The sequence below is a fragment of the Euleptes europaea genome, chromosome 18 (genome assembly GCF_029931775.1).
Source record: "Euleptes europaea isolate rEulEur1 chromosome 18, rEulEur1.hap1, whole genome shotgun sequence".
NCBI classification, from domain to species: domain Eukaryota; kingdom Metazoa; phylum Chordata; class Lepidosauria; order Squamata; family Sphaerodactylidae; genus Euleptes; species Euleptes europaea.
Window position 1 is genome coordinate 37,888,430 of NC_079329.1, and position 16,725 is coordinate 37,905,154.

Below are 16,725 nucleotides of genomic sequence, written 5' to 3' on the forward strand. Positions count from 1 at the left end.
ATCTCCCCCTCCCCCCCAAAAAAAGAAAGGGAAATGGGGTGGTATAAAACAGGGCAGCAATGTCCAAAACATTTTTATAGAGCAACAAACAAAAGAGAGGTCCCTGGCCCAAGGAGTTTACAATCTAAATTATGACAGCAGGTGGGACGACAGAAGAAGGGAGGGAAGAGAACGGCAAGGAGAGACATGTGACAAAATGCAGTTACAGGTAGTGAGACTGAGATGAAGAATGAGACCAAAGCCTTCATGAAAAGGATGGGCTTTAAGAGAAAATGGCACTACACAGATGTTCAAGGAGGCAGCCCCAGGCATATGGGACAGGAGGAAACTAGGGGGAGGGGGGTTCAGCATGACAGATATAATGGCAAACAAAGGGCAGAAAAAGAGCCAAAGAGGGCTTGAGAACTAAGGATGGGAGGTGTGTTTATGCTGGATGCAGAAAGGGATGGGAAGCCAGCCGAGGGACTTTAGGACTTGTCCCAGGCAAGGATGTAGTTGTTACCCCGAGCTTGCCATCTCCCAGACTGGATACATGGCAACCCCAGAAGCTACGTGCTGCCACCATCCCAGACATGCGGCAAGCCCCAAACGCTATGGAAAGGGTTCCCGCACCATCCCGCAAAACAGGCATGAAGGAACCACGGGCAGGTCGGCCCCTCCGAGCGAACCAAAGGGAATCCATTTGCCTGTGACCCCGTTCGAGTGTCCAGTAGAAGCCATTTCGCAAGGAACAACCAGACACGTAGCCAGCACCCACCCAGCCATCTGCATGATTAATGACCCATTTGAAGCCTCCGTGATATCAGCAACGAAAGATCGCTCCTCCGGCATTGCAAAAGTGACTCGCCCGGACGCAGCTATTCGTGCCTTTGTATCCAGCCAGATAAACTCATCAGCGATCGTCTCCGGACCCTCCCGGAATTGCGCAAGCCACAGGTTTTAGTCAGCCTGTCTCAATTGCCCCCGACACACCTTAGCAGCCGACCATTAAGGTTTCATTCACCTTTTGTTCACCATGGGAACCACGAGGGGATAATTCCATTATCCCCCACCCCAAAAAGAGTATAACTGGGGTCGCTCTCAACCATAAGCTACCTTCCTTTCCCCCTCTCATACTTGCTGTCACTCTGCTGGTGTGGGTTTTGCACAGCCCAGCCACGATACCCTCCTGTCTCGCTAGCCGAGCCCCGGGAATCCCTTGCCCCCGCTTTTCTCGTATTCTAGCAGCACGGAACCCTGGATGTCCGCTTCTGGATCAGGTGTAGTATTGCCCCTCTTCAAAGGGAAACTGCCACACTGGTGAACGTCTCTATTCCACTACATTTATTTCCTAGGCTCTGACTGTGTGTTGTGTACGTGTTATTGGATTGCTTGTGCACGTATTAAGTAAACTATCTAAAAGAAACCTTTGCTTCCGCCTTATTCTTTGAACCTCGGAACAGACTCCCATAGACACAGGTTAGATCCTGCTGTTATGCCCACTGCTGGTTATTAAATTGCTAATTCCCCCATATAAATATTAATAACCGAGCAATTTGGCTAACATAGTTCAGGCTGTTACTTAATTGCTTCCACAGTGCATTAGTCAATAGGAGGTTTACAGGATTTCTGTCAGTCAGCCTCACATCACCCCCTATGAAGATTACTTTTATATCTCTTTCGGACAGAGAAGGAAACCGAGCATTAGGTAGCAGCCACTTGCAAACTCCACGTGTTAATGGCATCTCTATAACAGAGGACCTCTTCATTTAGAGAAGGGGTTCCCAGCCTTTTAGAATAGGAGGACCCCTTTTGAACATCAAAAAAAATTATGGATGCCCACATGATAGCAGTTGTACTATTAGCATCCATTGATTGAGAAAATACATAATAACAGAAAGACAAAAATGACAACGTTTAGTGAGCATATGGATTCATGGACCCCTTGCAATAACTCCATGAGCCCCCACTGATCCCTGGCCCCCAGGATGGGAGCCACTGATTTAGAGAAAGATGGGCCTTGTTCTCACTGAGGAACCCAACATGTGACTGGACTGCACAGTCTTCCAGTAGGGATCCACACAACCAAATACTTCTTCAGGCAAACCAAAATATCTTGCCCATAGACTGACTGCAGCATAGCCTTCTCCCTGATGTCCTAGATTTCTACATGCAGGGAATTCTATTAGTGCAGATGAGTAAACATGCTACGCTCAGTAAGAAGTGGTACTGCTCAGACATAGTTCTGTGAGAACTGGGTCTTAGATAGGACACAGCACGGTAATCAGGTGAACAGGGAAGACTCTGTGACCGACTGCCTGCTCTAAATGTCACATCCCATGTACGATATTGATCACAACCCTTCCTCACAAAACACAGTTAACTTACATCCTGGTCGTATCGCTTCCTAATCTCAGGATGAGTCTGCTCAATCAGGCAATCCACAAAGCAAGTCTGAAAAGGCAACAGAAAAGCAAGAGGTAACAACTGGACTAATGCACCAACCAGCTAAATGAATTTAGGTCTGATTTGCACAAATAATTTATCAGTGCAAAGACCACAGTAAACACACGCAGCCTGTTTTGCTGCCTACAACAAGCAGAGTTTCTACACTACTCAAAAGAGACAGACAGACAGACAGACATAGGGGGTTACCGCACTTGTATTCCCAGCGATGTATTAAGAGTTTGAAAACGTTATAAAAAATACTGTTCGCACTTTGTTTGGCCCCTTCAGCTGTGAAGACGTCTTCCAACCATTTATAAGACGTGGTATGCCAAAACCCTTTTAAAGCAATGTTTTTTATAACATTTTCAAACTCTTAATACATCGCTGGGAATACCTAGTGCGGTAACAGCCATAGACATACAAAACATGCCAGCCCAACCACTAAGAGCATCACTTTTATCTGTTGTGTTTCCCAACTTCATGTAATGCTTCTTTAAAGATCATGTTCAAGGGTACATAATCAAGTTAAAGATGTGATGGCATGGGGGGAACACAAAAAATTCAGGGGGAAACTCTTTTTGTCGAGGCCTTTTTTCAATTTTTCCAATGGAAAATATGGGGGGAACACTGAAAAGAAATGCCTCTGAGACACTTTAAAAATGAGTAAAACCCATCTTAAAGCAAGGTTTTTTCACATTAAAATTTTATAGCGTGAAAAGGTTTAATAACATTTTATATTCTTCCAGTGGAAAAATTCGAAAATATCAAGTAACTCTGAAAAATAGCCTACAAAATATTTTATCTTTATCTGTGAGAAAAACCTTGTCTTACACAGCATTTCATTCTTTCCAAGCATAGAAAAGTCTGAGGACTTTCTCAGCTTTACAAGGGAAAATTTGGGGAGGTATTAAAAAAAACTTACACTATAAATATACTATATTTACAAGATTTATTGGTTTAAATGTATATTTTTTACAATAATTAATAAGCTATAACAGTAATCCACTATTAAAGAGTTCAGTGTTTTCATAAAGTTGGTATCCAAACATGCTGGAACTCCTAACTACTGTAATTCTCCAAATTTGAAGTTTTTCTCCAAATAATGTATTTTCTTTTGTTTATTACAAAATTTGTTTTCTACCTTTCTTACATCTCAGACTGCAAAAATTAAAGATACATGTGCTATACTAGGATGCAGTAGTTTGCAACCCTTTCGGTAAATTTGCAATTTTTTCTTATAGAATACAGATAGTTATACTGTAAAATTCCATAAATATTCCAAACAGTACACCGTTATATGCTAAGTTATAAATGATGCATTTTGTGCAGTAGTTTAGGGAAGTACTGAAAAGGAAGTATTGAATATATTTCAATTTGCCCCAAAGTTCCATTTTCTCCCCTTAAAGTCGCTTCAAAATTTCCAAAAATTTTACAACTCAGGCCAAGTTCTCCCAAACAGCAGCTGAGTGATAAATATCTGGCTAGACTGTATCAGCTGATACAGCAAGGGGATGCTCATATAACAGAGAGCCAGTGTGGCGTCATGGTAAGAGTGGCGGACTCTAATCTGGAGAGCCGGGTTTGATTCCCCGCTCCTCCACATGAAGCCTGCTGGGTGACCTTGGGCCAGTCACAGTTCTCTCAGAACTTTCTCAGCCCCACCTACCTCACAAGGTGCCTTTTGTGGGGATGGGGGGAAAGTAGATTGTAAGCCACGTTGAGACTCCTTAAAGGTAGAGAAAATCGGGGTATAAAAAACCAACACTTCTCTTCCATACACAAAAAAAATTCCTTGCTTCTGAAACATACTAATTGCCAGGGAGGATTCTCGCCTAGACTTCTCCCATGCAGGGTATCTTGCCAAGAGCAGGAAGATTTTTGTAAGGGGGATTCAATCACGAGCCCCCACACCACATCTGCTGGAACTGGGCTGCAATCCTGTGTCGGATGCTGGACAATTTGAGTCTTGTCCGAGGTCCTTTGAAAACTAATAATGTAACACGGAAACACCATATATGGGCCAAAAATTGCAGTGAAAGATCTGTAATAACGGACAGGCCTCCTTTTAGGGAAATTTCTCAGCAATTCCTGATTTTCCAGGTATCTTTGGAACAGTCTGAAAATCTGATGGGTCATATAACCCTCCGATGGACTGGCTACCCCTCAGCTGCCTTCCACTATTCACTAACTGTACCTTGCCGTGGTGCAAGTGGCCACAAAGCGTGACGTTCCGGATCAATTCCGAGTTGTCCATCAAGTCAGCTAGGAAGCTGAGAGATCAAAGAAAAACAGCCCTTAGTGATAAACGTTGCCAAAAGTTTTAGTAAAAACAAAAGGATATAGACACATTTCTTATTAGTTGACCAGCTGTAGTACCCCATCCATGGTAATCAGTCCCCTGGCAGAGGCAAAGAATCCCCTACCACCACCTCTCATTTCCCATCCAACAACATTTAGTTAAACCAGGGGTCCCCAACATGGTGCCCGCGAAAGCCATGGCACCCAGCACCTTTCCAGGTGCCCACCAAGTGTTTTTAGAAAGTGGGCAGGGCCTGATTGGCTATGCAGCTTTTCAAAAATGTTGCTTTGGCACCAGCTTCCACCACAGCACAGACTGTGTGACTGAAGGTAAGCTGTGGCAGCCAATACATCACTGGCTCCGCCTCTTGCAGCAGCTACACTGTGGCAGCCCCTTTGTGTCTGCGCCCACCACGCTGTGTCAGAGCTCCATAGGTGGCCGCAAGCTCAAAAAGGTCGGGGACCCCTGGGTTAGAGGGCGAGGTGTTAAATTATTTTAGAAGTATCTCTTGGAGTAGAAGGAGAATTACACAGGAATGGGATAATGTGGGATGTTGCAGGTGAAGAGCGGTAGGGAGACACGTAGCAAGCAAAAGTATTGCGCCAAAACAACCAAAGTGGGTAGGATATAAATTTTAATAAAATCTGTTAACTCCCAGCCTCCCCCAAATAATACATTATTTGAAAAATAAAAATAATGGTAAGCTGTACTCACTCCATCTCATATACCGTGATTGGCAACGTCTGCTCCATAAGGGAGAATTTCTTGGTCTTCACTGGTTTAATAATAGGCTCTGAAAGGAAACACCAAGCATAACGACCCTTTAATGGGGAAAGCAGGGAAACCTCCATTCTACACCCTATGGCCAAAAAGGGACTAGAGAAGACAGTGTACAGTGGTACAGCACACGCTGTGCATGAAGCATGCTCCAAATTCATTTCAACATCTCTGGTTGTAGTCCCTGAATAACTGGGCTGGAAAGGTCTTGGAGAACTGCTATCAATCACTGAACATAGACAAGACACCGTGAGATAGCTCCATGATCTGACCAAAGAAGCTCTTAATATGAAAATCCGAAAAACAGCCAGGTATCTATACGAGTATAGTAAAAGTTTGGCTATCCAGAATTCCCAGTTTAACCACCACTGCCCAGAGGTCAAGCTCCTCCTTCTTAACCAGTATACCTCCATGTCTTCAGGCATGCATGTATCCCACACTTCCACCTCTTTAGCCAGCAAGCTCGATGCCTCCAGCTGTCGCTGGGCTTCTTATAGCTGGCACTACCAGATGATGACATCCTCAGGTGCCTCCTTCCCTCACAGTCTGCCATGAGCTCTCAGGAGCCAGCTCTGCCTGAGAACTCCTAGGCAGCATAGAATCATAGAGTTGGAAGGGGCTATACAGGCCATCTAGTCCAACCCCCTTCTTGGCTGCCTGCTATGTAGGACAGCTCTATGGCTGGGGTGGGGGGGTTCCACTAGGCACATGGACTTTTCACCATGGTGTTTCTGATGGGGTAGAGTTTGGTTGCTGTGGATTCCTCTGGGTAGGGGGCAGGGCAGAGTAATGAGCTTGCGTATCCATCACATTTGATTAAATGGCAGCCCGTTTTCAAAAATGCTGGATAACAAAGCTTATCCAGTTTTTATATCTTATCTCTACAAATAGAGGACTAAACAGATTATATTGACTGCAGACTCCTCTCGGGAGATAACCATTCAAGTAGCCAAATTCTGCTTCCAGTCTAGTGGGATTTATAAACGACTAACTGAAAACGTTTCCCAGTAGAAGATCTTTCCTCCTCTTCTTCAAATCATCCTTCCAGAATCATCAACTTTTATTATTTTATTTTATTATTTTAACCTAACTTTGATTTTTACCTAGAGCTGATATTGTATCGAAATAAAACTTGACTGCAAAGAATCTAAAATATTTCCCCATTCCTGTACTCTGGCCACTTACTGAGTAAGGTAGGCAGTCACCCTTCCCACATATTGGCTGCCTCATCACCATGCTGGCAAAATACATTAAAACTGGAGACCTGTGCCCAGCATTTCTCACCAGTCAAAGGCTGTGTGTCTTCTTCCTGCACTATGGTCTCCACCTCTGGCCCATAGACCTCCTCAGCGGTTGGATAGTATTTCTTATCCTCATGCAACACCACATCCATCCCAGGGTGTTCTTCATCATGGTCCCCCATCTCATCATCATCATCATCATCATCAAGCTGAAAACAGAACAAAGGGCAGTTTTTAGCTAGTATAATCCTAATGTCACAACTAGGGGGGAGAAGTTTCACACATGCACATTTATCACATAACGACTACATCATCAAGATATGAAAGGGCCATCAAGGGCATAACATTCTAGAGGGAACTTTAATAAAAAGCTATTTGATATTTAGCAACAGCCAACGGACACAGCACAATCGATTTATATAGCTGCCTCAGTGAATCAGGCTTTGGACTTAATTATTTGACTTTGTTTAGAGTTATAGTAGTCAGTCCCATCTTGTTTTACGCACACACTGACAATCATGAACTTGTTCTTCCCATCTGAATGTTTCCCCATCTGAATGTTTCCCCAGAAATAGGAGTTCTGAATTGCCTGATTTTGTTTGCAACAGGGTATCAATGGTTTAGCAAGAAGAATTCTTCTATTTTTTAATATCCAGATTTTATTGAGGCACTACACATGTGCAATCAATTTTTTTAACTTTTAAAATTGCTGGCAAGGTACGAGCTTTCATGAGACACAGCTCACTTCTTCAGATACTGAAGAAGTAAGCTGTGCCTCATGAAAGCTCATACCCTACCAGAAATTTTGTTAGGCTTTAAGGTGCTACTGGCTCTTTTCTATTGCTATTGACAGACTAAGCAGAACAGTCCAGATATGTAGCCACTCCTGCCGCCTACCTCTCCCAATTAGAGATCTTCAGATGTAGGAGAGCATTCACCCTTGCCAGATGCCAAGCTCTTCCCTCGGTGGTTGTGGATGGGAGATACAGAAAGGTTCCCCTGAGGAGAGGGTTTGTCCCTGTGCTCTAAAGGAAACTGAAACAACGGAGCATGTTCTACTGCTCTGTCCACTATATCAAGAGGTTCGTTCTAAGTTTATCTCCCCCTGGCTTAGTCGGCATTTCAGCCATACAGGTCAGGAGTACACTAAAATGTTGCTTATAGAGGAAAACCCACAGGTTACAGTAGGAACGGCAAGGTTTTGTGCAGCGGCCTGTAGAATCCGTCAGAAACTGCTGAGAACATCGGAAGGTTAATAATTTTAAAGAGTAGTATATATAGTTTGCAAAGAGTGCAAACAACTTTTTTTACTATTTGTATAAACTTGTGGATAGAGCTTAATACTAAGGATTTTAGTGGTAAATTGTGAAGAGCTGTGCTGGACTTTGACTGTTTTTAATAAAGACTGATATTGACAGACTAATGCATCTACCCATCATGATTTTTCATATTTTTCTCTTATTTTTAATGTGCACAAAGTCATATACACATTAACTAAAAGACGACAAAAAAAGAAATCTTGACATGATCACCTCAGGATTTCTTTTTACAGTGTTGTAACCTCTGTAGATTGATCCATTATCATGCCTTTTGGCATAACTTTACATAATATTTGTGCGATTACTTGGAAAAAGTTAAATAAATAGATTTAAAAAAATCAGATAGGCAGGAAAATTTGGCAAACACTCCAAAGCATCCATTGATGAAGGGAATTTGCTTAAATGAGCTGCTTATTGGCATTCCAGCCAAAGGGCATTATTTCTCAATGAGACAGGAAGACTTTCAGTGACCGGAAAAGTGACCTGAATCTCAATTAGATGGCTCCAGTGATTTGTTAAAAGTGATTTAATAAACTGTATCAGGGGAAAACGCCAGAAAATTGGTATTACAATTGTAGCTGCTAAAACATTAATTGCTAATACTGGGAGAGTTCTCATAAACTGAAAAAGAATGGCTTAATAAAATGTGGTTGGTTATGATAATCAAAAATTAACAGTAGTAATTAGGTTTAGGATGGAGAATGAAAACAATGAATATTTATTTTTAATGGAGGACTAGGAAAATTTATTAACTGTTATAATAGGAGTAAACCACAAAAATACAGTTAATTCATGCATTCTCTTGTAGGATCCATGACCGTTGAATTTTGAATATATATATATATATATATATATATATATATATATATATATATATATATATATATATATATATATATATATATATATAAACCTGCACAAACTCATACCATAATAAGGAAACGCTTCAACTTTTTTTTTACAAAATCCTCAAAATTCAAAACAATGCAATATAGAAATATATTTAATTTATTATTTAACCAGGAATGAACTGGTTGACAGCCTCAAGTAAAACTATTTAAAAGGCCTCTAGCCCAGCTGGCAACTACAATAGAAAGATAATCTCAGTACCTCATCGAGATCCTTTGAATCCCGGCCCATTTCATCATCATCGTCATCAGAATCAAGTTCAGGACCGATGTAATTCCCAAATTCATCATAGAGGTCTGTATCCATTTGGTTGGTCTTTGGGAAGAAAGGAAGCCACAGAATCATCAGTTATACTTTGCATTCAATTCAGTTTGTATCAAGCTGTATTCCTATATTTTGTTGTTGGATCTTGCCAGTTGTTTGGTGACACCTTCACTCAGGCACTACATGCTTGTTGCAATATTATGAAGTTAAAAGCTGACAATTTTTTTTGTTTGTACTGCAGATTTCATACATACAACCTCCTCGGCAACCTCCACTGATGCCGACTACTATTGTGCCTGTCTACCGGTCATCTAGTTTTTCTTCTTATCAGCTCCTAACCAATGCACCTTGCTGGTTCCAAACCATTTTTCTAAGCCCATCCACCTTCATAAATCTCTCTCCTCCAAACCTCAGCCCCTTCCCCGCCACCAAAAAAAGTTAAAACCTCCTTCTCTACCCATTTCTTTCAGCAACTCTGTCTGCAAACCTAATAGAACAAACCTAACAGAGAAAGAGGCAGAAACAGTGGTTGCAAGAGCTCAGGGTAGCCAGTTTTTGAATAATTTGTTATTTAATTTATGTCTCACTTCCCCCCCCCCCCACCAAGGGACCGAAAGCAGAATATGTCATTTTCCTCTCCTTCATTTTATCCTCACAACAATCCTGTGGGGTAGGTTAGGCTGAGAGTGTGACTGGCCGCAGGACACCCAGCAAGTTTCCACAGCAGAGCGGGAATTTGAATCTGGGTCTCCCAAACTCTAATCCGACACTTTAACCACTACACCAGTCTGATTCGCTAAACGAAAAGTGGTTCCCAATGTGGTGTACTGGTTAGAATGCTCGGGAGGTCTGGGTTCAAATCTCCATTCAACTGTAAACTCACAAGCTGACCGCAGACAACTCTCACAGCCCAGCGTACCTCACAGGGTGCTTGTAGGGATAAAATGGGGAGGGGTGCGCCACTCTGAAGGCTCTGGCGGAAGAAGAGAAGGATAAAAAAGTAGTAACTAAAGAGATACACGACAAAATACGTACCGCTACAAAGGATTATCTTTAAAAAAAAACAACAACCCTTCTTTTCTTCCACCCACGTCGGAAAGCGCCTCGCCAAAGAACCGCGCGCTCCTCCAACGTTCTCTGGGCCGTCGCGGGCTGGTGACCTCACCGCGCCAGCGTCGTGAAAGGCCCCAGGAAGGCGCCATTTCTCTTGCCTTATTTTTCCAGTTTGGCTCTCTTTTCGCTTTTACAGACGCGTCAACAGCCCAGATTTTAATCAGAGTGAGCGGACCAAAAAAAAAAAAAAAAAAAGACAAGAAGGAAAACATTGATGTGGGGCGTCGGGTTTGGACAGGCGTCTAGCGCGGGCGCCCCATCCGACCAGGGTCCTCGCTTCCTCAGCGGCTCCTGGTTGTTATGGAAACCCAGCCAGGGCATCGTTGCCCTGGAAACCGGAGGCCTAGTCTCGGGAAAGAGCAGCGGGAGGCCGGCGGAGACCTCTCCCGGTAAGCTTGGCGCTCCTCTTGCCTGTGTGGGGCGTAGCGTTGCCAACCTCCAGGTGAGGTCTGGCGTTCTCCCAGAATCAGAAGGGACCTCCAGGCCACAGAGATCAGTTACCCTGGAGCAAGCGGTCGCTTTGGAGACTGGAGTCCGTTGCATTAACCTCCCTGCTGAGCCCCCTCCCCAAACTCTGCCGCCCTCAGGCACCGTCCCTAAACCTCCGAGGAGTTCCCGAGCCAAATGGATAAAGGCAAAGCTCCTGGTTTAACCAAAGAATTTTATTCTTAACATAAAAGCAAAAACCATGGAGCAGCTTTTATGAAGACCCATAAAAAAAGACACAGCACCACGTGCAAGCTTTTGAGCTCTACTGAACTCCTAATCGAGTCAGTGGTGAGAAAAAGAAGGCTCTCCCCTTTAATTGAGCGCCCGGCCTGGGGTTGCCAACTGCCAGGTAGTCCTGGACAAGATAAAGGCTCAGTGCTGTATGGATAATGGGAAAGATCCAGACAGCACCTCACAAATTGTAATACAAAAGTAAGCTTTATCAAAGTGTGAAATAGTGCAAAAGGTGCAATATATATATATACAAGGATGACGAAGATACACATACAAAATAAATAATGGAAGTCCAATATGATATCAAGTTCAAATGTCCAAAGACACAAAGTAGGTAAATATCCTGAAAACAGGTAAGTCAATATTTATAATCCAGTATGGACTTCTGTTGTACTTATAGACAGCTGAAGGAGCAGATGTCCCAGGCGAGAGCCACAAAGGGAAGGTGACTTACCTGTTTTCAGGATATTTACCTACTTTGTGTCTTTGGACATTTGAACTTGATATCATCTTGGACTTCCATTATTTATGTTGTATGTGTATCTTCGTCATCCTTGTATATATATTTTGCACCTTTTGCACTATTTCACACTTTGATAAAGCTTACTTTTGTATTACAATTTGTGAGTGCTGTCTGGATCTTTCCCAACTGCCAGGTAGTAGCAGGAGATGTCCCGCTAATTCAACTGATCTCCAGCCGATAGAGATCGGTTCACCTGGAGAAAAATGGCCGCTTTGGCAATTGGACTCTATGGCATTGAAGTCCCTCCCCTCCCCAAACCCTGCCCTCCTCAGGCTCCGCCCCAAAAATCTCCCGCCGGTGGCGAAGAGGGACCTGGCAACCCTAGTCCAGCCTGATGAAGAGATGTGTAGAACTTGAAAACCTGCACCCTGTGTTGTGTCAGTTTGATTGATCTTAATAAAAGGTGCTACATTGCTTTTGCTTTTGGATTTTTTTATTTTGACCATTGTGGCTACCTGGAACCTCTGTCTAACGTCAATAGGAGTTATCTAAGATTTAGAACCATAATTTGCTTGCTTTCCTCTTCCCTTTCTGTCTCACTTATCTTTTATATTGTGTACAGGGATTTTTTGTGGCAGAACTCACCAGTACTGAGTACTGGCCCCTGTGTGTGTGTGTGTGTGTGTTGGGGGGGGTCTCGCAAGTCCTGAGGGGGGTAATTCCTGGAGATCAGTGTGACCTTGTATATGAGTACCAGTGATTTTTTTAAACAATAAAAGCACTAATGGCGTATATTATCTTGTAGAAGTTACTTTTAGTTTTTAACCGTCTTGAAAGTGATAGTAGAAAAGCAGTATCTAAATACATCTTTTATATGGAATCCTTGTTTAGCTTTGGTAATATAATACCCATCAGAGTTTGGGAAAATGACATTGCTCTGTACTAAGAGGAGGGGCAGAGAAATAATTTGGAGCTGAGGCAAGAATCAAAGTTTGTGAGTGGGCTGAGGATGAAGCATCTTGGAGAGCTGGAGTAGAGCCAATGCAGAATGAATGGATTTTGCAGTATTTGAGACAACAGCCTACTCCGTGGAATAAAGACTGTTGTCTCAGATGAGATGTTAGCGCTATTGTTCCTTCGTTTCAGAATGGAGGGCATGATAGATTTTCGGGCTTTGGAAAAAGAGTTGCAAGAAGCTGTGGCTGCTGATGAAAAGTACCAGAGAGAAAATGAGGCCAAGTTCCGAGCAGTGCGCCAGAAAGTGGCATCTTATGAAGAATTCAGGTTTGCTTGAAGTCCACTGGTTCCTTCATTGATATATACAGGTCAACTGCTTATGAATTGACCACCATATACACACAGTCACTTTGGAGGCTGGTCAGCTGTAGTGTCTGACCTACTTAGCGAAGAGAATTTTGCCACATTCCTGCATTACCAGTTGGAAATGTAGGGTGGTGGAGATGTCCCTTATTTCCCGACGTTGCATGTGCACCACAGGAGGTTTTCCAGTGACAGGGAAGTGGTTAATAGTTGTCTATAGACACCCCAGATTTCAGGTACAGTCAACTCACTTGCCCCTTACAGAGAACAGCGACAGAATTCAGGAGGTCCCCAGTGCCTTTTAATAGTTCAGACAAATTTTATTTGGCTTTAGGAGCCACCCCAACAATTTAAGAGCCAGACATTTTCCAGTCTTCAGGGATTTATATTTTAATGACCATACTTTCTCATTATTGCTACCACAAAACATAATCCTAAATTCATCATAGTTTCTTGTCATTTTTTAAAAAGCTGTACCAAAAGCTTTGTAGTGTATAAACAAATATGGGATAACCCTAGTTGTCATCACCAGCGCCAGCCGTCAGCAGTGGGCAGGGTGGGGCATCTGCTGAGGCCCATTCCTGCTGTGAAATAATTGTGTGTTTTTACCTCACATTGTAGACTTCACACCACAGTAAAGTGGAAAATGGCAACTTTATTACTTTATGGTGGTTGATGCTAAGCTCTCACCAAGGTGCCACCTAAACACTCTCCCCCTCTCTTTGTTAACAGCAAATCAGTGAACATTGAGGGGAACATTTTGGAATTTGAGCATGTCACAGGGAAAAGATCTTTCAAGCATTGTGTCGGGCAGGGTGACAGAAACGTATAGATTGTTGTTGCGTAATAGTTGTAGCCAATATTGTGATAATGGTGCCAAAAGAGTGCAATCCATTGTTGTAAGGTGTGTGGGGGGAAATCCCCAGGCATTATTTGTATCTTGTTCTCACCACAACTGGATCCTTGTGTTGCATGCCACAGACAGTTCTGGCCAGGCAAAGGATTATTCGTTTTTTTCTAGATCAACAAAATGCTGGGAAGAGGCCTTTGGCATTTGCCAGAACAGACCATGAAACTTCTGTCTCAGACATCTCAAAGTGCTGCAGTAGATGCTATCAAATCAGTTCTGTTGTCACAACTAGTCGATGCGTTAGAGGTTCTTCCTCATGGTACACATCTTGATCATTATGGATACACACAGGCAAAAAATATACTTGGACATCTTTGTACCCAATTAGGGCCCTCAAAGCAGTGAACAGTTAAAAAAAGATAATACCAATAAATTTTAAAAACAGTACATATGTATAAAACCAAAAATTAAAGATTCAAATCGTGATATTTATCAGAGTATTAAATTAGTTGTATCAAAGATGTAACTATCAGCTTTAAAAAAAACGAGCAATACATTTCTCAGTACTGAAAATAAGTTTTATTTTCTTGTATTAGTATTTTATTTTCTTGTATTAGTTAAGTTATGGCTCCTTTGATCCAGTGTTGAGTCTTGGCCTCCTCACAGTGTTGGTTTGGCCTCCTCACTTTCAAAGATGAGAGTGGAGAAACTTTTCCACAGACCTGGAGATTGAGGTTCCTCCAGAATAATATTGTTATTGTTTTACACAAATGATCCCAATTTTATTGAATAGCACACCAAATGCAATTATGGAAAATATATTTTCTTCTCTCTGGTTTTATACAAAGTAATAAACATTACTAAGAAACACAATTTTGTATGGTTTCTCTTTACCATAGTAGAAAATTGAAATGGAAAAGGGAGTGGTTGAAGAAGAAAAGGCAGCGCTAGGTGGAAGGGGTGTTGTTAGAGGAGAGAAGGGGCCATAAGAAAGAGGGAAGGGGGGCCAGTTATACCGTTTTGCCCAAGGCCAATGCAAACCTGGAACTGGCTCTGGTCCTCACAATAAAAAACTAACATCTAGCTCACTTAAATAAGCTTTGTACTTCTATTGAGAATCACCAAGAGGCATTTACAATAAATGACTGATGAAAATACCATTAGCCGCAATGCTCTATGCACCCTGACAGCTGGGATTTGCCGAACCTTGAGTTAAGTAGAAGAGGGAATTGAAGCAGAAATGAGTATCTGCTGAAAGTCTCTCTGGAAATTCCACATTGTAATTCCACTCTATAGAGCATCCCACTCTTCTCTGTTACCTGCAGGGATATTGTTTTAGCTTCACACTTGAAGCCTCTGGAGAAAAGGGACAGGATTGGAAATAAAGCAAAGGTACCATGGAACTCCTGTGTAAGAAAAGCAAGCCACAAACAAGAAAGCAAAGTGGAGCTGCCTCAGGTGAGAACACTGAGAATGTTTAGGCTCCTTGGTTCCTTTTGAGCTGGACTTGTTTCTCCAAGCCATTGTTTAAATTCCTTGTACTGAATTGTGGGATAAATTGGAAGGAAAGTTTGCATGTGGCAGATTTGCCCCAAGCCAAGGGCAAATCATTTGTTTTAGATGTGAAATTTCCTGTACAGTTTTATAATAATGATGGTGGTGTACAATCATGAGCCAGCGTAGTATAGTGGTTTAATCTAATCTGGAGAACCAGGTTTGATTCCCCACTCTTCCACATACAGCCTGCTGGGTGACCTTGGGCCAGTCACAATTCTCTCTGAACTCTTTCAGCCTCACCTACCTCACAAGGTGCCTGTTGTGGGAAGGGTAAGGGAAGGCGCTTTGAGACTCCTTAAAGGTAGAGACAAGCGAGGTATAAAAACCAACTTCTTTTTCTTTTAAAAGTATGTTTCTAGCCCTTCAAGTAAATCAGGAGGCTGAGAAAAGAAAAAGAGAGAGAAAAATAAAACAATGTTTTTGTTACTTTAAAATATGTAAATAGAATCTGAAAAATACAATTTTAATGAATCTCACTAAAATCAAAATCACTAAAATTGAAATGTGTGTGTGTGTGTTAAGTGCCGTGAAATAGCTAAGAAATTTCAGATTCCCTTTACTTTTTTTGTCACAAAAACATTTTTTGTTTTCTTTGCCTCCTAATTTATATTATTAGTACATACCAGATTAATTTTTACAGTTATTTCTGAGAGCAGAATTCGAATGGCAGTTTCATGGTATATTCCTTGAAGTACAGGTTTCTGCACCTCAGCTGTTTTTAAGGAACTTCTTATAAGACACACAACAGGGAAAATGGCATATAATTGATTCTGAATTCAAATAATATGGCAGTATATTTTGGAGAAATAATTTCTTGGTGTCAGAATCTGGAGAGTTTAGCATAGAATGCTATCATTCTTGTCTAAGCTGCAGTTTTATAGGCACACAATTGCTACAAACAATATCCCTTTTCCAAGAAGATAATTTTTAAGTCTTCACCCAATGGCTTGGGGAGTGGGACTGCACCCATGTTTGTTGGAACTTCTGACACTTTTCTTACCCTCCAGGAATTGCAGCACCTTCCTGAGACTTCATCAGAGTTCTACAGAAATTGGCGCAGATGCATGAAAAGCAGCCAAGAACAGTACCAGTTCTTGCTTCAACTTGGGTCCCAGAAGTTGGGCCAGATCTTCCAAACAGATCTTGCTTTTGGTCTCCTGGGGGAATTTCTAACAGTGCTCAGTGAAAATGTCTGTGGCAAAGACCGAGACTCTGTCTTGGAGATCTTGGAGAGTCTTTCAGGCACCAAACGCTTTGGGCTGAACGTAGAACTCCTGAGCTGGGAAGAGAAGGAAAGTTGCAGGAATTTGTTTGAGAAACTACGCATGATGGAGACAGGCCCTGTGTGTTCTCCCAAATTTGTACACAAAGAAAGTACCTCAGTTACCCAAACCAGTGGCCAGAGCGATGGATCAACAGAAAGAAAATGGATGGAACTGATGCACCTTTACCAAGCCCCTTGA

At 42.2% G+C, this 16,725-nt stretch overlaps 2 protein-coding genes across 2 annotated transcripts in view; one reads left to right on the forward strand and one right to left on the reverse strand.

Moving 5' to 3' along the window:
- EFTUD2 (elongation factor Tu GTP binding domain containing 2) overlaps positions 1-9,279 on the reverse strand; it is a 43,331-nt gene extending 34,052 nt beyond the window's left edge. Inside the window, exons 1-5 of the mRNA XM_056863431.1 lie at positions 9,174-9,279; positions 6,788-6,953; positions 5,441-5,519; positions 4,622-4,697; positions 2,368-2,433 (exon numbers count right to left, since the gene is read on the reverse strand). Of these exons, the coding sequence (XP_056719409.1) occupies positions 2,368-2,433; positions 4,622-4,697; positions 5,441-5,519; positions 6,788-6,953; positions 9,174-9,278 (492 nt within the window). The 5' untranslated portion in view covers position 9,279. The remainder of the gene's footprint in view (positions 1-2,367; positions 2,434-4,621; positions 4,698-5,440; positions 5,520-6,787; positions 6,954-9,173) is intronic.
- Positions 9,280-12,680: 3,401 nt separating this feature from the next.
- On the forward strand, positions 12,681-16,725 carry CCDC103 (coiled-coil domain containing 103). The gene is made up of 3 exons (XM_056863878.1): positions 12,681-12,819; positions 15,031-15,163; positions 16,270-16,725. The coding sequence occupies exons 1-3, from the start codon at positions 12,683-12,685 to the stop codon at positions 16,723-16,725; spliced, it is 726 nt and encodes a 241-aa protein (XP_056719856.1). The 5' UTR covers positions 12,681-12,682.